The sequence below is a fragment of the Hordeum vulgare genome, chromosome 1H (genome assembly GCF_904849725.1).
Source record: "Hordeum vulgare subsp. vulgare chromosome 1H, MorexV3_pseudomolecules_assembly, whole genome shotgun sequence".
Classification (NCBI taxonomy): Eukaryota; Viridiplantae; Streptophyta; class Magnoliopsida; order Poales; family Poaceae; genus Hordeum; species Hordeum vulgare.
This window is the reverse complement of record NC_058518.1, coordinates 514,710,847-514,735,079: the sequence shown is the minus strand read 5'-3', so window position 1 is coordinate 514,735,079 and position 24,233 is coordinate 514,710,847. Positions and strand designations below refer to the sequence as shown.

The 24,233-nt window shown below is 40.8% G+C and overlaps 1 protein-coding gene across 1 annotated transcript; it reads right to left on the bottom strand.

Annotated features, from left to right (window-relative positions):
• Positions 1 to 19,195: 19,195 nt before the first annotated feature.
• LOC123452655 lies at positions 19,196 to 22,130 on the bottom strand. The gene is made up of 10 exons (XM_045129359.1): positions 21,956 to 22,130; positions 21,820 to 21,858; positions 21,666 to 21,720; positions 21,439 to 21,512; positions 21,209 to 21,339; positions 21,022 to 21,088; positions 20,445 to 20,764; positions 19,816 to 20,322; positions 19,632 to 19,727; positions 19,196 to 19,543 (listed from the first exon to the last, which is right to left on the bottom strand). The coding sequence occupies exons 1-10, from the start codon at positions 21,978 to 21,980 to the stop codon at positions 19,484 to 19,486; spliced, it is 1,374 nt and encodes a 457-aa protein (XP_044985294.1). The 5' UTR covers positions 21,981 to 22,130; the 3' UTR covers positions 19,196 to 19,483.
• Between the last annotated feature and the right edge of the window lie 2,103 nt (positions 22,131 to 24,233).

The following is a 24,233-nucleotide window of genomic DNA, read 5'->3' as shown; positions in this document are numbered from 1 at the left end:
AGTTGCTAAACTAAAGCAACCGACATAGCAGGGATTATCCCTTAATTAAATATATTTAATTATTTCCTAACACTCCCCTTAATCAATGCTTGTCTTTATAATATATATCATGTTGATAAAGACTCCTCCTTGTATGTATTTGCCTTCGAGAATGTTCATCATCTTCATTTTGAGAAATCGTTGTATACTCTTTAAAGTCTCCTCCAAAAACCCTGTGGGAAAAATATGAGGAGAATAGTGTAGATATGTTGCTAAAACTCCTTTAAATCCTGTGGGAAAAATAAGGAGAAAATGATACAACATATAATGATTATTGTCTCGTGATTACTCATTTGAGAAAACCTTTGTAGAAGGAGAAAACTCATCTTTGAGTTTAGAGAACAATAAATATGTCTTGAGTACTTTCTTTAAAAACCCCGATAGGGAAAATAGAAAGTATAACATATTATCTTTGAGAAGATATTGCCTCATTAAAAACCATCATGAGAAACTTCGAGAGAAAACTCATAAAGGAAAAGAGTGCATTTCACATGCCATTGAAAACTCCTTTAAAACCCAATGGGAAAAATACAAGGAGAAAATGATATGGCATATAAAGACACTTGTGTTTATATTGTCTCGTTAAAAACGTTTTATGAGAAACCAATAGGGAAAACTCATCAAGGGAAAAAGAGTACAATATATGCAATCTGATGATTGTAATAGGTTATAGTTTGGGAGATTACTCCCCCTGAACTTTGCAAATATGAAGGATGTCTCATACCAATTCCATTGACATGAACATGAGATTGTGTATAATCTGTTGGATTATAACAATAGTTTGTTTGCAAATTATTTCCTCACTTTTCTATAATCCGTGAGGCTAAGTAATTTCCGAGCAATGTGATTTATGATATTGCTCTTCATATAACCTATAGGTATTGAGTAACACAAGTGGAAGTATCTTAATAAATCAAGTTATGTGATTCTGATGAATCTCAACCACGTGATTTTGAGTGTGGTTAACGATTCTACTAAGTTATGCATATTTTGCAATGCCTTTAGATAAAGCAATTATGTTATAATGATAACTGGAAATAACCACTAAAATCCATTTATATGACTTCCATGTGAAGGCTATTCCAGCAAATTCAGTCATTGATATGGCATCGTTTGGATCAAATAAAGAGCCAATATCATTACATCATATCATGGTCATATCTTCTATTTCCTGATGGAAATATTCAAGATTTACTATAATCTTCAGATATAAGATGATAGTACTTATATCAACCATATACCTTTTGTTTGAGGTTGCACTCCGAATAAAGATAGCAAATATAGTGTCAGGCCTGACGTAGTTTGCAAGTATATGAGTGCTTTGGCATTAGTGAGATATAGAACTTCAGGTCCTAGTATCACTTCATTATCACCCCTAGGTATGAATGGTTTGTACCTTATCAAAGGTAGTATGACCATGCATGTCTTTTGTTGATATGATATATCCAAATTGAACTTCTCGTATATATTTGGATATATGTAGACTGACATGTATTCTTGAGAGAATACTCAAGTTGTAAACTTAATTAAGCTAAATTTGGTTGAATCCAAATTTCCCGTCTTGAGATGATTTTATGTATGTTTGGGTCTTGTAGAGACATTGATGATGAAATCATCATATACACTGAGGTGATGTAAGGAAATAAAATTTTGGTATTCCTTTATTCACACATAAACAATCATCATCCTTTGAGTAATCCTCTGAAGAAGGAACTCGTCTAGTCGGTAGTACCATATGATTCACGACTATTTCTAGTCATAGAGTGACTCATGAAGTTTTACACAATACATGTCGCGATTTGTTTTTGGATTCGGAAATGAAGTCCTTCAGGGACTTTAATATAGATATCTGAAATGAGTGACTCATATGAATATGTAGTCACTGCATCCATTAACTGCATGGATAATATTATTTGTACTGCCAATGGTATTTATTATCGAAACATAATTCCACTCATACCAAGAAGGTATGTTACATCGTAATCGATGTCGGGTCTCTGCGTGAACCCTTTTGCTACAAGCCTCACTTTTTCACCACCTCATTGACTTTGTCTATGAATGAGAAGTTTTTAGTATTCCATATGGAAGACACTTATGAGGAGTAGGTATTACTGTGGTAAATACCACTCGTTTGTAGAGCGAGGCTATTCTTCATTACTTGATTCCTTTTATGTGAACCAACATGAGTGCAAGAGGCACTCAACCATAGATTTTGGTTCAGGGCTCAAAAGGTTTTAGCAATTTTCAGAAGAAATATATGTCGACAAATGTAGACTTATGTTATATGATTCTCGAGGAATCAATGAAATTTGTGGAAATGTATGTATTCCTTTTAACTCCTTGTGATTTCCTACAAGAATGGAGTCAAGGTGTTTCGATGTCCCGACACGAAAACATTTGTGCACATTTATGTCGGGCTTTGGATGATGAGCATCCAGGGAGGTGTTCTTTCAACTTGATGTTGAATTACATTTACTGGTTGAGGATTTGATTTCCTCTATTTCCGCGGAAGCATATGCGAGATTATATCTCGTGTGGTCAGATTTCTCCCCTTCTTGCTCTCATTTCGGGAGAAGAGTGGCTTATTAGGTACCTCCACTCTTTCTGACACTTTACTGCAGGAATATAAAATTTAGTGACACCTTTGTCATCAGTAAATGTATGTGGCAGATTTGCAATGAGTTGCAAATATGTGATTCTAAACTTCTTGTTTAGATTCTTTGAGTACGTGGATATAAGGACTGAATGTCAATAACATATCTAATTTATTTCTCGGCATTCTTTGTGGTACTAATCTCCCCCTAATGCCGGAAATGTCCTTATTGCTAATGCAATCAGCATACGGGCTGTGAATAATTTTGATTGACGGATAAATTTTTTATTCCTCACATAGATCCCTATTTTTCTATGAGAGCCCATTGATGTATGCTGGAGTGGTGATATCGGTATGTAACTGAATTATCGCAGATAGGAAATACTTTTTTTCATTTCCACGTAATTACTACAAGGGGAAAGTAGGATGATATGCAATTGGTATGATTTAGATCATACTTACGGTGTGTAAGGCCGTAGTTGTCCAGCAAGAGGCTGGTAAATTTACAATTCTATAAGTTTGGTCATGTTTATTAATTTCACTATCTTTGATAATATATTTAACTAAACCATTCTCGATATGTACATAAAGTATTATATATAATATGACATTGCTTGCGAAATGAGTTGAACGAAGTTGTCCATTCGAATGGATTTATCCCTTGTTTAGGATAACTAGCTTGCTCTTACTTTGAGAATTTGAGCAACTAATTTAGTTATATCATTCATGGTTTTGTGTGACAAGAGACATACTAGAAATCATTTTATAAATGTTTCCATGAGTACCATGAAGTATCTATATAATACCACATAATGGTTGAGTAATCCACATATCTTCTGAATGTGTTCAAGGAAGAATGCGTGGCTCATTTGAATTTTTAAGGTGAGAGAGCCTTAAAACTTATTTCCCCTATTGCACATGCAGTGGACATAAAATCTGTTGATTTGGAAAATATTATAACTTAAAACGTTATGACCAATAGAACTGTCAATAATTTTTCTAATCAACCCCAAACTAGGATTGTAAGGCTTAAAGCCAAATATTTTGTAAGATTTAGAAAATTATTTTGTACGCAACAAAATTGAGTATGAATTGATTCATACATTCAAAATTTATCAAATATAATGTCCAAGAAATAGGATATTAGACATTACACTACATGTAGTAGTACAAGTATAGGCAAACAATATTTTGGGAATAATCAGGATATTGCATGAGATCTCCCATATTACTGAAAAATAATTACGCAAACATATCATAGGCGCAAAAGAATTGATCATTCTTTTTGTGCACTATATTTTTGGTTCTCCTTCTGATGAAGATTTGAGAACATCATTTACGAGAATATTTTTTGGTTGTATGTTTGCAAATTTTCAAATACCCCAATGAACTTATTTGCCTTTTAATAAACTCATTGTGTGGTTTGACCATATGTTTGAGAGTTTGGTAATCATATGTATGATACTTATGTAACCACACATTTGACAAACTTAAGAGTTGTCTCTGTGATCATTTGGAAATGATCAATTTAAAGGAGAATTCTGTTATTGGTTGTCTTTAGCCTCCACTTTACTTTGAATTCCTCATGGTTCTATTTTGTGACCACTGACTTGCATAGTATTCTCAATGCTAGCAAATATTTGAAGCACCCGTTGGGTGAATATGATGATTTTAAGAAATAACATGTTTCTTTACCATGATAAGGAGATGTAAAGTGTATCAAGGGCTTTTCAACCCGATCTCCATATAAAGATGTCAGATCATGAGATCTCAACTTCAAGTTGATTTTATAATTACCAAAATTGTAAGTTACTATAGGCTTGAGGCCTTGGAAAAAATATTGGGTGATCATTCCAAATGTGCTCATGGCAACATGTTTCTCTTAAGGGAAATATTCAAGGTGAATAAATATTCATCCATTATGTACTCAGTTTGATAACTAAGTGAAGTTGGTGATTTATAAAATGCATATGCACATATTAGCTATTAAGATAATAGCCATGTCACATTTTCTCAAGATGGAGTTATAGTGGCAACAATGCCACATGTGGATATACTGACTGATGTCACGAATCATCTTAAAATAAATACTCCCACCAAATCATGCATTTGGTGTATTTGGAAATGTCAGCCATGTGTTACTTGAAAATGCTAATGCATTTATTTAATTTACTACTAGGAGTAAGTGGCATCAATGAATAAATGATTTGTTTGGGAACAATCATGGCCAAGGTGATCCTTGGTGAACCTGGTGTATCCTTCAATACAACACACGCGATGAAATTATTGCTAATGTTTTGGAATTCATTCTTAAGGAAGTGTGTGACTTGAGAGTCACTGCCAAAACGTATAGACTTTGTGTATTTCACAATGGTTAGTCGCTATGAAAGTAAACCACAATGTGATGTGGACATTGCGACGGTGTTTGAGACACTTGCTATAAAATATGGTATCCATCTTGATTGATGGATGACACTATAATTATAAATATTGGCATAGACTCCACTGCCATGTATCCTACTAATGTAATAGAAGGTAATCTTTGGAGTATGCAAATATTTGCATAATTTTCCAAGACCGATTCAAGCAAATTGAGGCTTGAATAATTCATATTGGCACAAAAAAACCATTTTAGTATATAACAAATGTGCAACAGCAACATTTACTATGAGAGTAAAATATTTTAGTGAACAACAACAGTAAATGCTTCGGAGGAGCAAATTCTAGTACGGTTGATGCCTTATAGCCATATGTGTAGACCTCAACTTATATAGGATAACACATTGAAGATAATCACCAATATGGTGTAGATCTCGAAGTAATAGAAAACATAGTCTGACTTTTGTCAGTAGATGTTCATATTTTTATTACCTTATGTTATGCTATATTTAAGAAAATCACTTTGAAGGTAGTCATCAGTCAGAATGACATGATGTAGACCTTGCAGCAATAGTGGATAGTCTGCAAAATTTTGCAGTAGATACCAATATTACCTTATGATATCTTGAGGTAGTCAAATATTAATTTTTGGAAGAGCACTTTGAAGGTAATTATCTTGTAAAATTAACAAGATGTAGACCTTACAGTAATGGTGAATAATCTGCAAATAGTGCAGTAGATGTCACCAACACCTTGTGATTCAAAAATAATATTTAGGCTATATACACATTAATATTTGGAAAAGCACGTTAAAGATAGTCATCTTGCCAAAATGACAAAATGTAGATCTCACAGTAGTGATGGATAATCTGCGAAATATACAGTAGATGCCATCAAGTACCTTGTGATTCCAAATTCAATTTTAATTGTATAATATAGTTGTTGCACTAAAATTACATGTTAGGGAGAATGCTTGAGGCAAACACAATGAACATGTTCATTTAATTTCTCTAGATAGAATTTTCATTTACATTCTTAAATGCAGTCTGGAAAATGAGTCTCGTGTCCAAACTTGCAAAATAGTTGATCGCCAAGTCTACTATTTAAAGTACGTACACATACTTGATGGAATATTTCACATATATTTCTCTAGATAGGTTTCTTAGAACGCAAGTAGTGGCCAAATTATTGGAAATAGTAAGCCTGAGGGCTTAACCACAAAATCCAATGGGCTCTTGATAATTTAACTATAAAATACTGCAAGTCGGAGGGCTGATACATAAATGCATGAACATTCCTGGAATTAAGATAAAGTTAGAGGGCTAAATCAATAAATAACCCAATGGATAAGAATCCCCAACTCCTTTCCGGTGCAGTTACATCCCGTGGGGAATTTTTCTTCTAGCCATTGCCGCTGGGAGGAGTTGTGCATGGCGAAGTCGTGCGGGAATCTGCGGCCGCAGCGTATCGATCGAAACCCGTCGGCGTACGGGCTAGACTGCGCTCCATGTGGCGAGGGCAGTACGGCGGACCTGAGCGACGCCAAGTTCAGGATTCTGCATCATGCCGGAGGGCGTCATGTCGCCCGCGTGCTGGAGGAGCCGCGTCGTGGAGCGCGGGCTCGCGCGCTGCGCTGAGCCGCGTTGTGGAGGCCGCGGCTGCTGGTGTCGCCATCCACGTCGGGGTTCGCGTCCTGCTGGATGCCGCTTGAGGCGCAGACGTGGACGGTACCGCTACTGATGTCGCCATCGACGGCGGTGTCTGCTGCTCAATGCGAAGCGCCGGTGCAGCCTGCTACCGGGAATCACGCGATGCGCGAGCGCCGCGGCGCTGTCCGTCTCGTCCTTTCGTCGTTGGCCTAGTTGCTCTTTGTTAGGGCAAAGTGCTAACGTGTGAAGAGTAGAAGGAGAGAGGAAGAGCAAATGATGAAATCGATGTCTCATTGATTGAAGATGTGGGTATATATACCCCAGTACAAAGGCGGTTACAAGGAGCAGTTGCTAAACTAAAGCAACCGACATAGCAGGGATTATCCCTTAATTAAATATATTTAATTAATTCCTAACAACATCAATATTTTTTTTTGTACCTTTCCTTCTTCCTCGCCCCGTCAGCATAAAAAAATGCCCGTCCAAGTGGCGGATATTTTGCTTGTCGACTCCTCACATGTCACCCTCTCCTTCTCCCACTTGTTACTCATCACTTACCAGCTTCTCTTCGCCATAGTGGTTGCAAGTACGCCCCACCATCATCTCCTTGTCCTTCCTTATTCGTTCCAATTGATTGAGCCGAGCTCGTCCCATCCTTCTTCTTCATCTTATTCGCAGCCTTTTCAAGATCAAGGAGGACGGTTTGCCATTTAGTTTTTTCATTCAATTTCAACAAACAATGTGAAAAGTGAATGGCTTCTTCTCCACTGGATGGTACAAACCCACAGTCAAAGTCGCATGGGTTTGAACTCCGATGCTCCTTTAGTTTCGTCCTACAACTTGTTTGAGATAACCAACAAATTTGCTAACGGCCTTTTGGACGAATGACCATTTCTATGTTGACTAGAGCATGTGACACATCTGGTTGTTTCTGCTCATGGTAAAGTTTGTGGGGTTTTTCAAATATTTCTCGTCTTTTTGCTCGGTTCCACAAATAGGATCAATTCTCATATTGCATCAACTTTCATACAACAAAACATCTTTAAATTGTGTGTATGTCAGATCTCTGTGCTTCACAAATTTCGCAACCTTCTTCTTCTTTTTAGTGTGTGACGTTTGCCCAACTTCAAACACCGAGGAAATGGTATTCTCCATGGTAAATTGCAAAGACTCTTGACCATTATTTACCCTTCCATGCAATGTTTTTCCTACAATAGTCGTCCCAATTTAACTATCGTCATACTAATATGATATGATGATATGTGCAGCAACAAAAAAATCGTGAATGAAATTGTGGAAGGGACAAAAACTATACGGAATCTTTGTCACGCATTTCGTCAAACACTAAATCGGCATGCCCAGAGCCAACATTGCTCGAGGAACTCTGATGCATCTGGAGCACCAACGATTCAGACATCATGTCCGCCTCAGGTATGGCTTACGAAAAGCTCAAGTCCGGAATGCCCTTCCATTGGCATGACGTAACGGAGTCGGGCAAAGGCGAGAAGGTGTTTGTCTCCATGTCCACGACCGACGGATTGGCATAGGTCACGTATATGTCCTCACTAGCGGCCACAAAGGCCACGTTCTCAGCGACCTCTGCCGTTGTTATTTTGTTCACCGCCTCACTCGTCCAAATTTTACACCTTGCAAGGATCCGCCGCCAAGCCAATGACCTCGACTGATTCCGCCGAGGCGTCATCTGTGGCCATGCTGGAGGATAGGACCATCAGCAACGATACCAGCGATGGCGGACAAGGATAATGAGCAAGGGAGAAGGTGGGCGACTGTGAGGAGACAGGAAATGGCTGACGGAGGCGGACGGGTTTCGATCAAAATGGAGGAGGGGAAGTCAATTTTGAGAGGATTTGGGACGGGTCCGGTTTGTCGAAGCCGACGTGGCGAACGTGTTAGGGGCTCCCCATATCCGTCCCAAATATGAGCCGTATATGGGAAGTGCCAGTCAGTCTGATCGTTTGGCCCAGTTGTGTGGCAATTTTGTGTCCAAACACTGAACGGACAACCCATCCGGGCGCTTGGGACAGGTTTAAGGGCTCTATTGTAGATGCTCTGATCTAGCTTGTATGGTTAGATCAAGCAACATCATCATACAAAGAAGGTGTTATATCTTGAAATATATTTGAACGACACTTTCTTCTGGAAGGTTCTGTATTACACTTCTAATTTCATTATATGGGTTGTCCTAAATTTGGGATTGATATCTCCCACGTTAGCATATTTTATTTGTGTCAATTCGGTATATGCGCATCTTTCAAAAGTCGTTTCCTGCAGTGATATCTTCTGATTGATGAACACGTACAGATGGAATGATATGTAGCAAATTCGGTAATGCAATATTTTTCCTGATTTTCATTAATAAAAAAAAGGCAACACACGACCAAATAGTAAGGCAATAAATCAAATTGAGCCATTTAAAATGGTAACTACTTAAAATTAAAATAAAATAAAATAAAATAAATGGTACTAATTCTAAGCATCATATACTCATATGTCATATCTCATTCTTAAATAGCCGCTGAACCCATGATTTCGTCCCCCTCCTCGTCTCTTATTTTCTTCTCTCTATATATATACTAGAGCAGCGTGTGGATCCAGGAAGGCTTCCTCGTTGCACCAAGTCAAGATCACCAGGTACAAACGTTTAGCTTCAGAATCATGCTTTCTAGTTTGATTAAATCTCGCAGTGCTAGCTGATAGTCTTTTGCAGAGATTAGATGGCGTTCCAGAAACACAAATGGGATGAAGCAAACTCCTCTGCTCCACATCGACATCGTCTGCCCCCCCCCATCTGCAATTCCAGCAAGCTCCTGGTGTAAATGAAGCAAGCAAACTCCTCTGCTCCACATCGACATCGTCTGCCCCCCCCATCTGCAATTCCAGCAAGCTCCTGGTGTAAATGAAGCAAGCAAACTCCTCTGCTCCACATCGACATCGTCTGCCCCCCCATCTGCAATTCCAGCAAGCTCCTGGTGTAAATGAAGCAAGCAAACTCCTCTGCTCCACATCGACATCGTCTGCCCCCCCATCTGCAATTCCAGCAAGCTCCTGGTGTAAATGAAGCAAGCAAACTCCTCTGCTCCACATCGACATCGTCTGCCCCCCCATCTGCAATTCCAGCAAGCTCCTGGTGTAAATGAAGCAAGCAAACTCCTCTGCTCCACATCGACATCGTCTGCCCCCCCATCTGCAATTCCAGCAAGCTCCTGGTGTAAATGAAGCAAGCAAACTCCTCTGCTCCACATCGACATCGTCTGCCCCCCCATCTGCAATTCCAGCAAGCTCCTGGTGTAAATGAAGCAAGCAAACTCCTCTGCTCCACATCGACATCGTCTGCCCCCCCATCTGCAATTCCAGCAAGCTCCTGGTGTAAATGAAGCAAGCAAACTCCTCTGCTCCACATCGACATCGTCTGCCCCCCCATCTGCAATTCCAGCAAGCTCCTGGTGTAAATGAAGCAAGCAAACTCCTCTGCTCCACATCGACATCGTCTGCCCCCCCATCTGCAATTCCAGCAAGCTCCTGGTGTAAATGAAGCAAGCAAACTCCTCCGCTCCACATCGACATCGTCTGCCCCCCCATCTGCAATTCCAGCAAGCTCCTGGTGTAAATGAAGCAAGCAAACTCCTCCGCCTCCACATCGTCTGCCCCCCCATCTGCAATTCCAGCAAGCTCCTGGTGTAAATGAAGCAAGCAAACTCCTCCGCCTCCACATCGTCTGCCCCCCCATCTGCAATTCCAGCAAGCTCCTGGTGCAGATCAAGCAAGCTCTTGGTGCAGATCCAGCAAGCTCCTGGCCGCAGCAGGAGGGGGCTGGACCAGGTACCCCTTGGCGGCCCAGTCCCGGGGCTCCCATGATGCGACCAGGACCTCCGCTTCTTCGTCGCGAGGAGGGGCGGATACGACAGGTGCTTAGGGCTTCGAGGAAGAGGCCGCTGGCAATTTTGGAAAGTGAAGAAATTTCGTTACGTTAGGAAAATTGTACTACTCCCTCCGTTCTTAAATATAAGACCTTTTAGAGATTACACTATGGACTATATACGGATGCATATAGACATATTTTAGAGTATAGATTCACTCATTTTGCTCCGTATGTAGTCTATAGTGTAATCTCTAGAAGGTCTTATATTTAGGAACGGAGGGAGTACTAGAAAAGCTAAACCGACTTATATTTTGGAACGGAGGGAGTACAACATATTCAATTGAATTACCGAGGGCTTGATCTTGCCTCATTTATACATACAATTGATACATTGCTTGCCTTCAATTAATGTCTCATCTGTAACATCAACTGTCTTTACATGACCCCCAAGTATTGAGCTGTCATCTGTCCATGCCATTATTATCATATACAGTATAATAGTGACTGGAACCCACTAAATGATCAAAAGGCTTTCAAAGAATCAAAATAGAGTCACGACTTAAGTATCCGAAGATTCTTTTTGCTTATACACTCATTTCACAATGGAGGAGAGGTGGTTTGTGCTTGCAAAACAGGGCATGCTTAATGATAAGTGATAACTACCCCAAGGATATAACACATAGCGTAAGCCATTCCTTCATCAGTTGGGGTGCATCATGTATTCATATTCCTTCACTATACTACGTAGTAAACTTGATGAGCTTAAGCATAACAACTATGCAAGTAAAAGCTCTGAAAGAGACAACTCTATGAATAAAGTAATTTTAGAGCTCTTGACAAAACAAACCACAAATGCTGCAAGCAGCACCAAAATCGACTGTACATCCTTATCAGAAGCTAATATCAGCGGGAAATTTTACTCACAAACGGAAATGCGTGGATTGGATGGAGATCCATCTAATTTCTGGTTAAATTTACTGATGAACAACCCCCCCCCCTCCCCCGGCCCCGCCGCGCGCGCGTTGGAGCTATATATCTGGGCCACCACAATCAATCCATACAATCTTACAGAACATGAAGGAACCATAGAAAGGTTGGCAAAATCACAAGCCAATCTTCAAAAAAATCCACACGATTGTAGTATCTTGCTTAAAAATTACTCTAGAGCGAGTCCTGCTCTTCAACCACTTGATGGGACAGAACGAAAAATATGTATCATGGTCAGCGAAAAATAGGTATCATGAGCTTTTCTGCTGCAGATATGCATATTACTGTACATTGTTCTGGTGCATTTATGTTCTAAAGGGGTGGAAAAATGGATGAGCACATTCTTTACATCCAACTTAAGTGAGATTTGTCAAAACCAATTATGGCCTTAAAATTGCCGGTATGAATTTCCTTAGTTCTGCTACTTCCTTTTTTTTTTCCTTTTCTTTCATCATGGCCTGCTATTGGCAGGATGTGTCGAAGTCACATTTTTATGCTTAGAATATGTTCTGCTAATGTACAGAAGTTTACACGGTCATTATTATGGACCGCATGAAACTTATATATAAAAAATGCCGAAACTAACTGTCAGTGAGTGCCACAACTACATTAGTGGGTCTCAGTGTTTGACATAACGGCAGTAAGACCCTGGCAAATATTTTCAAAGTGCAGTTATGTTAAGAAAAGAACTGTTCTAAAACTGAAACTAAACATTCAGAGAACTTTACTTGATGGAAAATCCCCCTGTTGGAGCTATATATCTGAACCACCACAACCAAGCCATAAAATCTTGCTGAAGAAGCCAATGAAACTAGAAGCAACCTGACAACGATCGCGTTGGTATGTTCCTGAAAATCGTCCTACATCGGGTCATGCTTTTCAACCACTTGATGACACACAATATGCATTCTGCTGCATACATGCATATCAAAGTGCAGCTCTGTCAAGAACTGAACTATTCATTCTAATACTGAAACTAAACATTCAGGAAACTTTCAGTGGAACTTGCGCTCGAATTTAGGGTTTCTATTACTTGCAAGGGGGCGCATGGGGTAAAGCATGCCTCTGGCGGCTAGGGTTTAACCCAGTTCAACAACATGGTTCAATGGGAAGGAGAAGGGCTTTGTAGCCATTACACTCAGGTAGCAGGTAAAAAGCAGAAAAAGAATTAAAGAGCAATCAGGCCGTTGCCGGGTGTTGAACAGCAAGATCCTGGAGTTTGCAGCATCTGATTCCTGATCAACGGCCAAGGATGAAGCCCATTTGCGAACTATTATCTTGAGAGGAGAGCCGTCGAATGCAAGATCACCGATTTAGGCTACTTCACAAGAGCACCATCTGTCGTCTGCTCGACAAAAATGTGGCACCTTCACGGCATCCACCTGCCGAAGCAGAACAGCAGGATTTGCAACCATCGGTCCTACTTTGAGATGATCCACTTCAAATGATGAACCCCAACGACGGGACACGGGAGCCAAACGGACAGGTGCAACTTATCACCATTCAAGTGAGGTCAGAATGCAGGGAAGGCAAATAAAATAAAATGATGGCTACTTATATGTTTTGAATTCGTAAACACTTTCTAAATACATAAACGTTTTTAAAGCCGTGAACATTTTTTGAATTTGTTAAAAAATAAAATCCATGACTATATCTTCAAATTCATGAACTTTTAAAATATTGGAATGTGTTTTAAATTCGGTCTCATTTTTAAAAATTAATGAACTATTTTAAATTTGCAAAAAAAAAGTAAATGAGATTCTTGATTTTTTAAGTCACGGACATTTCAGGAACCCACAAACATATTCCAGATCAATGAACTTTTTTTTTTTGAATTCCTAAATTCACAATTTTTATTTTGAATGCATGAACATTTTTCATAACTTATAATTCTATTGAATTGATAAACATTTTTTTAAAAACTCACGATATTATTATGTTGTTGAACATTTCTTAAATTGGAACTAAATAAAAATAAGTGCAATGAAAATGAAAGTGAAAAGATGAGAAGAAATAATTAAGCGGTCGTGCGGTCTTTCCCTTGAGGCCAGGTACGTGGTTGCTGTCTCTTGTCTTGTCTACAGAGCCTGTATAGTATACCGGCCTGCATGTATGTATGGGCTTCACATCAAATCACTTTGTATGTATGCATGCGTGCATGTATGTATGGCCTTTTCCATCATTTTTTTTTTGCTTCGGGGAGGAGTAAAAGTCATCTAGGTTGGTCGCATCACTCGACACACCTACTCTTTCCGTAATTCTCTTCAACTACAAATATTTAGGAACAGAGGAAGTATAACAAAACGGTCAGCAAAGTGTTCTACTCCAAAGGACAATGCACAAGCTGATAGGAGCAATATGTACCTGCAGAAGATGACCTTGGCTTCTTGAGAACCAACCCTAGCGCAAGGTTATTCTCCATTGAGGCCAGGGTCACCAACAGATCGATGCTTTTTGTCAACCTCAATAGCGCAACGGCAAGCCGATGCTATACCACCTGTCGCCGGAGACGCGCGCAGACTTGCTCACCGGGTAGTAGGCCCGGACCCAGCTGGAGGCCCGCGTGAGCATCACCATTGGAACATCTCTTGCCGGACAGGTGGACTTGGCAAACGGACTAGACTCTGCCGGAGGCCAAGACATCCCGACTCATCATCTCCATCGCCTCGCCCAAGAGCCACTGCGCGTGCCATCACCCACGACCACGATGCGGCAACACGTCATCAAGGCTGTCCTGTGTACGTGGAGTTGAAGACATACAACAACAACAACAACACAAAGTGAAGGTTGTCATGTCTAAATTATATATCACGCAGGTCTGATTTTCCAACATACATAACTACACATACACACAAGGAAAGTTGGACAGGAAGTTGTTGGCACATGCATGTTGAACTGCAAGATGGGTACTCACAAAGTGAATCTAACACTATTTGCCATCTTTCCATTTTGACCTGCTAATAATAAATAGTTGTATTTTTTACCTGTAGCGTGAGCCCATCCCAGAGAGCTTTGGAGCGTGAGAAGGTCATGGTGGAAATTGGGCGGAGAGGAGAAAGAGACCGGAGGAGAACGAGTGCCGGCTAAGTCTGAAGTATATTTTAGCGGGGCGAATGACAATGGTGGGCAACATGCGGTCGGAGGGATGGCATCGGAGTAGGTTTTTCGGCAATCATGTGTGATTAATGTGGACGGCACGGGGACGGACGGGTCATCATGTTGCCGTTTAAACGCAGATTAATATTGTCAAGAATACATATAACATAAATTAATTGAATAAGTAGTTTATTTTTTAGATTTTTGAAATTTGAAAACAATAAAAATTCAGATTTTTAAAATTAGTTTTTTAGTAAATGATTTCATATTTAGAATCCTCACATTTTTCTGATAGTAGTGGATATATTATTTTTTGAATTTCGATTTATAGATCTAAAGATATTAATTATGCCATATTAAATGAATAGATGGCAAAAATGAATAAAATAATATTATTACTTATTTTATTTTCATTGAAATACAATATTATTTTTAGATTTTTTATTTTGAACTTTTTAATTATTTTGGATTTTTTGACCTTTTTTTTGCCTTTTTGAAGTTCTTTTGAATTTTAAAATTAATCATTGTTGTTTGTTAATCATTGTTGTTTATTTTAATAATTTTTTGAAATTCAAAAAAATAAATCATATGACATCAGGACCTAAGAGTTAATAGGATTGATAGCTTAATATTGTCAAGAATACAACAAGTGCAGACTTGAAAACTAGGGCAGATAGAACTGGGAAGTTAAGCGTGCTTGGGCTGGAGAAGTGAAATGATGGATGACCGGGAAGTTAGAAGATTTGAAATAAGTGCTACACGCGGGAAGTGGATGATTAGATATTAAATTGACTAATAATTCAAAGATTTGCAAATCGGAAAAATATCAAAAAAATCCAATTTTTTTTGAAAAAAATCCAAAATAATATTATTATTTTCAAAACAAATCGGGACTAAAGGTCCTCCAACCCCAGCAGCCACGTGAAGGGTCTTTGATACCGATTTGTAATGCAACCGAGACTAAGAATTTCGACCTATCGGACTATGGGAGACTAATGAGGCCAAGACATCCCGACTCATCATCTCCATCGCCTCGCCCAAGAGCCACTGGGCGCGCCATCACCCAAGACCAAGATGCGGCAACACGTCATCAAGATTGTCCTGTGTACGTGGAGTTGAAGACATACAACAACAACAACAACAACAACAACAACACAAAGTCAAGGTTGTCATGCCTAAATTATACTCCTTCCGTTCCTAAATACAAGTCTTTTTAGAGATTCCACTAGAGGATTAGATACGGAGCAAAATGAGTGAATCTATAATCTAAAGTATGTCTATATACATCCGTATGTAGTTCCCTTAGTGAAAGCTCTTAAAAGACTTATATTTAGGAACGAAGGGAGTATACCACGCCGGTCTGATTTTCCAACATACATAATTACATATACACACAAGGAAGGTTGGACAGGAAGTTGTTGGCACATGCATGTTGAACTGCAAGATGGGTACTCACAAAGTGAATCTAACACTATTTGCCATCTTTCCATTTTGACCCGTCAATAATAAATAGTTGTATTTTTTACCTCTAGGGTGAGCCCATCCCAGAGAGCTTTGGAGCGTGAGAAGGTCATGGTGGAAATTGGGCGGAGAGGAGAAAGAGACCGGAGGAGGAAGAGTGCCGGCTATGGGGGCGTCTGAAGTATATTTAACGAGGTGAATGACAATGGTGGGCAACATGCGGTCGGAGGGATGGCATCGGAATAGGTTTCTCGGCAACCATGTGTGATTAATGTGGACGGCACGGGGACGGACGGGTCATCATGTTGTTGTTTAAACGTAGATTAATATTGTCAAGAATACATATAACATAAATTAATTGAATAAGTAGTTTGTTTTTTAGATTTTCGAAATTTGAAAAGAATAAAAATCCAGATTTTAAAAATTAGTTTTTTAGTAAATGAATTCATATTTGGAATTCTCACATTTTTCTGATAATAATGGATATATTATTTTGTTGAATTAAAGATATTAATTATGCCTTATTAAATGAATAAAGGGCAGAAATGAATAAAATAATATTATTACTTATTTTATTTTCATTGAAATACAATATTATTTCTAGCTTTTTTTTATTTTGAACTTTTTAATTATTTTGGATTTTTTGACTTTTTTTTTGCCTTTTTTGAAGTTTTTTTGAGTTTTAAAATTAATCATTGTTGTTTATTTTAATAATTATTTGGAATTCAAAAAATTAAATCATATGACATCAAGACCTAAGAGTTAATAGGATTGATAGCTTAATATTGTCAAGAATACAACAAGTGTAGACTTGGAAACTAGGGCAGATAGAATTGGGAAGTTAAGCGTGCTTGGGCTGGAGAAGTGAAATGATGAATGACCGGGAAGTTAGAAGATTTGAAATGAGTGCTACACGCGGGAAGTGGATGATTAGAGATTAAATGTACTAATAATTCAAAGATTTGCAAATCGGGAAAAAAATCCATTTTTTTTTTAAAAAGATCCAAAAAAAGTATTATTATTTTCAAAATAAATCGGGACTAAAGGTCCTCCATCCCCAGCACCCAAGTGGAGGGCCTTTGGTACCGATTTGTAATGCAACCGAGACTAAAAGTTTTGACCTTTTGTCCCAGTTGAAAAACCAGGACTAAAGGCTCGTTTTTCACTAGTGGAATGAGATGCATCTTAACCAAGAGGACCCCAAACCGGAGCAAATTGATGAAGAAGATCTCACCACCGACGAAGAAGAGGAGTGTCCCTAAGAAGAGCAACCTCAACAAGAAGCCGACACCACCTACACGGACCTCTACAGTCTTTAGAGATCCATTAATGACATGAAAAACCTCATAGAATACCTTCAAGACATGTCCGTCCACATGAACACAAGCTTCTACAGCTGGAGCCAAGGATGGGTTCCTAACCAGCCGCCGCCACAACGATATCACCAGCCCAGGCTGCCAAAAGCTTAAGCTTGGGAGAGGTTAATACCACGTCTACATCAAGATGTTGTGGTACTATTTTTAATAAGTTGTATCGAGGTTGTACTTCACCACGACGAGCTTCAAACACTCGTGTTCTTTTGTTCCAACACTTTGTTTTTTATTTGCTTTCATTTTTTCTTTCATTTGTGTTTTTTTGTTCGCAAGTTAGCTTTCAAAAACCCAAAAAAACAAAAATAGAATTTGTTTTGTTTTGCTCTTTTCTTTTTCCCTTGGATTTCATTTGCATTCTTGATTATATTTCAAAGGATTTGATCTACGCCGGACAACGAGGAATGCAAGCTTAAGGAAGAGAAGTGTGTACATTCATGAGTGTGAAGGTATGTCGTACGACTCGCATGCACTTGAATTACTTAGAATTAATAGATATAGTGCTAGTATGTGTGATGTGTGCAAGTGGGAGTAAGTATTGATAATTAAAACAAAGGTTTTGTTCTACTAGCTAAAATAATTTAGTAGCATTTGTTCTGTTTAATCTAGAGAACAAAGCCTTGTTGAGGGAATGCTTTTAAAAACAAAGTGATTTTAACAAAGAATTACCATGTGCAAGAGAGAGTCTCCAAAGACTTGAGTGTTGAGAAAAATTGTAGAGAAGATGATGTTACAGATACTCAACGGCATATTGTTATTTTTGATAGACTCAATAACACTTGTAGATTAAATTGTCTTTAGGAACTTAGTTGGAAGGCTGAATGAGATTATGCCAAAAAATTGTGTTGTATCTCTTACATGGCGCTTCAGCTACTTGTTGCAATAAGCTCAACTCTCACATGACCAACTTTGAATAAAACCTTGAATATCACCTTGGTCGTCGTATAAACTCCTTGAAACCAACAGATAGACTTAAGAAGTTCTATGAATAAATCCTTCGAATATAACTCAAGGGAACCATTAGTCCATAGAGATTGTCATCAATTACCAAAATCACACATGGAGAAATATGTTCTTACAAAGGGATCAATGCCGAATGAGCAACAAAACATCGCAAAACCATCAAGTCATCATCTTCACAAAAGCCATCTTCACCAATCCTAGTCGCCGCCATTTCGCATCTTCATAGCCACAACCTTCACCACCACCATAGTTCATAGCCATCTAGCCATTCTTGTTATCTTGTAATCATGTATCACATACAGCATCCACTATAAGACATATTATCAATCAATCAATCTTCATGATGGATTTGTCGAATGGGATCGGTGTAATTACTTTGAATTAACGCCCCATGTGTGTAGCATATAATTGTTCTGTGGTTGTCTATTGTCTCGTTCGCGCTCTTTATCCCTGCAGGTATCCAGGGTCATGAAGAACGAGCCACCGAAAAGAGGATAAGGGCAGGGAGGCGCTTCGCGCGAGTGCTCAAGTTTGACAACACAGGTCGTCTTCCACCAAGATCAGGCGCTGTTGCGCACAGTCATCACGAACATCTGCACTGACCAATCGTCATCGTCAACAACATCGCCGCCCCGGCAACAACCACGTGTACTTCATCTACGAAACAATCAGTATGTGCGCCGTGATCTTATCTTGTTTGTTCTAGTCATGAATTATTTAATAGAAATAATCGTTGCCTAATATTTCAACATCATCCTGAGTATGGGATGGTATGGTGTTGCAGGTAAGGCAGGCTGTGTGCTCTTCCTTTGGATCTGAATGTTGCAGGTATCCTACAATAGCAGCTTCTCCTTTTCACCCTTTGCTTAGGTTTTAGCTTCCAAAAGCTCAACCAAACACAGCCTGAGTATGGTGCTGCTGGCAGATGTGAGTGCGAGGAGGGAGAAGAAGAAGAGGCTGTCCAACTATATAGTCTCCCTCTGAAATACGTTCACTCATTACTCAACTAGTGAACGTTCGTGACTTCTTGCATCAAGTCCTCTTCTTCCTTCCTTCCTTCCTTCCTTCACCTGTTGTTGAGGAACACTGCACCGCAGGCTATGATGACGATCACGCCGCGCACCCCCTGCATCCCCCATCCCCATCGGCATTTCGTCAATCAGATTACCAATGCCAAACAGATAATAAAAGGGAAGAGGTCAACAAACACTCGCCTGGTTGATCAGCCACCCATTTAGCGCCGGGAACCCGTCGGGTCGCCGCCGCTTAGAGGTAGAGCCTACCGCGTCGTCGTCGTCATTGCCCATGCCCTGCCCGCGAGTTCATGATATCAGTCAGTCAGGATGAAGCAGGCACCAACAGTCTAACACCACCAATTATCTGAGCTTTCGCACTCACTTGCTCGGTGTCTTCTCCCCTCACGCTCCGTTCTGCTTCTGCATTCTTCATCGAGTTCAGATGCTCAAGCCCGACTAGGTCTTTCAGCTGCCTGCTCGCGGTGGTGATGCAGATGTGTGGGTGGCCAGTACTCCAGGCGATACTAGACGTCGTGCCCGAATGCGTTGGAGCGACGGAGCGACGATGATGCTTTTGCTTCTCTGCACTCTCCCCCATGCTCGTCTTGGCTGCTCTGTCGCGCCTGCTGGAACTCCGTCTTCTGCTCTCCTGAGCATTCAACAAACCACCGGCCTGTCTAGACGCGCTTGCTTTCTTGTTGCCGATGATCGTCGTAGCGCGCCTTCCTGACCGTGGCTCGGACCCTATATCACCAGAAGTGACGGTCACTTTGCCACCTGTCCTTGTGTGGCCTGAAACATTCGGTGGCGCAACAGTAGTAGGAGATTTGTCTGACAGCATCCCTTCCAACGACCCTTCCGACTTGATCCTTGGCACCAAAGGCGGTACCTACAAGCCATGATAGAATCACTGTTTCATTTCCATAATGTGGGAGCCGGAGATTATATATGCAATTGAGAGACCGATATTTTCTTTTCATTGTATAAAGGTGGGTTCGGGTTCAGAAGAACCTGTGGAGAGCTGCTCTCGAAGGCGCTGATCATCTTCTTCACCGCGCTGCTCGACCTGCGATCCTGTTGTTCACCCTGCCCTCTCTTAGAGCCAATGTCACTTTTCGGCGGTAGACGCTTTATGTCAATGGGGCCTTCAGACGTCGAAGTTTGCAACGGCGGGTTCTTTGGGGCCGCCGTATTCGTACCTATGCTTATTTCAGAAAAAACAGCCCTCCCTTTCAGATCATCCGTCGACATGCTCTTCCGGAGCGTGAGACGGTCTTCTTTGCTTGGTATGTCAGAGATCTCTTCTGGCTGCTCTTTAGGTGCTGTGCTGTCTGGTAGAATCCGAAAAAGAAAGAAAAGTCCCACATGTTGGTCGTGTTAACTGGATATTTCGTCATTAACTGATTTCACAAACCAGCATTCAGAATGCAGAGACAGAAATTTAAGAAATTCTAACGTATGAATTTGTATGTTCTGAAACTCTTGTTTAGGGGGCAAACTGACGCGGACACACACCGGCCCTAATGCTTACATACTGTTCCATGGAACTCCAAATGTGTGCTTGTAAACACAAACTGAATATTATTACCTTGGAAATAAAGTTCATCGTCATTCCCAAACAGCTCTTGCTGCTTTCTTTTCATCACAGAGTTCCTCTGAACAAAAGGAAATAGTATAAACATGAGCAGTATACCTTAACTTAAGATGAACCTTTCAGGCAAGATGGTTTTTGAGTTCTCATGGAAACAGCATGAACCATCAAATCGGCATGTTACCATTTCTTGGATGCGCTTGCGATCTTCATCGCTGAGCAAGAACTGCAACTGGAGAATAATTTGTCCGCCACTATCAAGGTTAAACACAACATCCGTACTTCCTAGCTCAACAATCGACCGTGTCTTCACTTCTGTTGTGATTTACATGAAACCATAATGCACATCATCAGCTGATACGTGTGCTGATGATAAATATAAGATAGGCTTATTAACGAACTAACAGAAGAAACCTGTTTTGGATACCAATTCCTTGTCTGCATCGTACAGCGACAACACCATGCTATCACGAAGTGATGTAACTGGACTGCACATACATTTAATTTATTTATTTTGGTGTGAGATAGCTTCAAGGTTTTCCTTGGGGGCACAATAAGCGCAACCTCGATGCACATTTTGTGGAAGTAGAGAGGTAAACAGAGCGTAGAAATCAGCGCAGGCAGCATGGAAATAGGCTTACAAAGAGAAGCCATCCTGTCCTACGTTCCCGCTGTACTCTTTTTTTCCCAGCTTAACTGCATCAAAAAAATACGTTTGCATACAAATGATGACATTAGCAAGCAGAAAGAGAAGAAACAGGAAGAGTACCGAAGAATCAGAGGACACCAACCAACCTTGCAAGAAGAGTGGCACGGTGAGCGGTGGCTGAATGTCTGCACAGCAAAAGGTACAGCAGTATGATCGATCTTTTGTTCATATCTTTTTACAGGAAGAACAAAATTTGCAAATCATAAGAGAGGGATGACTCGCCTGCGATTCGGATGCTGCCCGGCATCCTTGCTGAGAGTGCCTGCTTGGTGCTGCACCAGAAGCCCTCCAATTCTGATCTTGGGGAATTGGGAAGGAGGAGGAGCAGCAGCCAAGCTAGTGGATGTTGTTGAAGGCAGCCTGGATGTGTGGCTGTGTGTAGCCAATAGCAAGGCCTCCTGGGACCACTGGAAGAGCTGAATTTTGTCCCCTGCTGTTGCTATCACAAACAAAAATGTAAGCTCACACTCATACAGACACTGACACTTACACCGGGCTGTGGCAAGGTTTTAAACTGAATGAATGAAATTTGTAAGCCCCGGGTGCAGTTTCAGTAACCCTGTTTATCTTTTACTGACAGTTACTGAAGTTTTAAAAGCTTCCACTAATATTCCAAGAGCTAAAATGTTCAGGTTCGAGAACAACTGGAAATTCCGGAGCGGTTTCACTGATCTGGTTGCTGCTACTTGGAACTCTCGCTCGGTTCAACCAAACTGAAGCAGTAGCGGTGATTGCCGCCAAACTGAAAATGCTGGGCGCAATTTTTTTGTCCAGGTGGAAAAAGAGTCTGAAACCTGACAGAGCCTACCTTGAGTGTGCGTTGAAGATTGAGGAGCATCGACAGCTAACCATGCTTGTATCCTTTTTCAGGAACATGGTTATAAACAGAAAACGCAGGAGGCGGCACCACGACATCGCGGGGGGGGGGGGAGGATTAATAGGTGCGTCTTGGCAGATGAAGATACAAGATCCTACCATTTTAGAGCTTCAACCCGGCTTCAGAAACCTGCGTCTCAAAGCACCTTTCAGTTCACGGAGGAGATCTTGACAGGGGATACCAAGTGATAAGAGAGAGCCCGGGCACGGATGGTTTTTCCTCTGCTTTCTATCAAGACTTTTGGCAGCTCGTCAGAAACGACAGACATTGTGGCTTTCTTCGATCAATTCTATGAGGGGGCTCTGCAGTTTGACAGCATTGATAGGTCTTTTATGATTCTGCTGAGGAAGAAGAAAAAAAAACTTGAGGCCCGTTAAATGGATCACAAAAGTCCTGGCAGCTCAAAGGCTTATCACTATGCTTGTGGACTCTCATCAGTCTGGGTTTGTCAAGAAAAGATGCATAGCTCACAACTTCACTTGTGCACAATGGACTTGGTGCAACATTGCAGAAAAAGAAAGAAGGGGGCAGTGGTGACATGAGATGTGTCGAGCTTATTTCCTGATGAAGAAACAAAGAAAAGAACTACGTAACAGAGTTAACTGACGAAACTGAACCGCGACTTTACCCTCGCCGGGATGTCAGCAAGCTGATTCTCGGTACTGACGTGTTCCACTGCGACGAGCTTGTTCTCGGCACGCTCTCGAATGTAGTGGTAACGCGCGTCAATGTGCTTGCTGCGCTCATGATGAACCGGGTTCCTGCTTAGCTGAATTGCAGACTGATTATCAACCTTGAGGCTTACAATCTGTAACCTCCTTATACATCAGATCAGCAAACAATATCCTCAACCGCACACCTTGGCATGCTGCACTCGCCGCCGCGGCAATATATTTGGCATCGCAAGAGGATAAGGCAACAACCCTCTGCTCCTGAGAAGCCCAAGAAATCAAACTTTCTCCAAGGTAAAAAAACACACCTGAGGTGGTACTCTTTCTATCATCAAGGTCTCCAGCCAAATCACTGTCGCTGTGCCCGTCCAGCTTCAGTCCTGTATTGCTCTTGGTAAAGTGGCAGCCATAGTTAACTGTCCCTTTGGCATATATCTCAGAATATGCTTTAGTTACTGCTGCCATATGTTCAGTAGTTGGCTTCTCCATGAACTGACTTACAATGCCTACAGGGTAGGTCATGCTTCGGTACGTAGTAGCGTCAGCTGGTGGGTTCTGGCTTTTCTTGCTAATTTTCAGTCCAGCTTCCATGGGAACCTGCGCTGCTTTGCATTGTCCCATCCTCAGCTAGCTGGTGGTTGGTAGACATATACTTTCTCAGCTAGCTCGCCATTCAGACTGAGCTGCAACGCCATTACGCCAACGCAGACTTGACATCCATATGGTGTAGCTTCCATCCTTGCTGAGCTGCAACGCCATTAGGCCAATGATTAGTCCAACTGTTTCCAACCTCGCTACAGCAGCGAACACCCCCTCAAAATCCACATCTTGGCGCTGCACATACCCCTTGGTAACCAGTCTCGCTTTGTGCTTCACAACTCTGCCTTGGGTGTCATTTTTTAGCTTGTAAGCCCACTTCAAAGTTCAAACCCATCAGTGCCATTGTTTACAG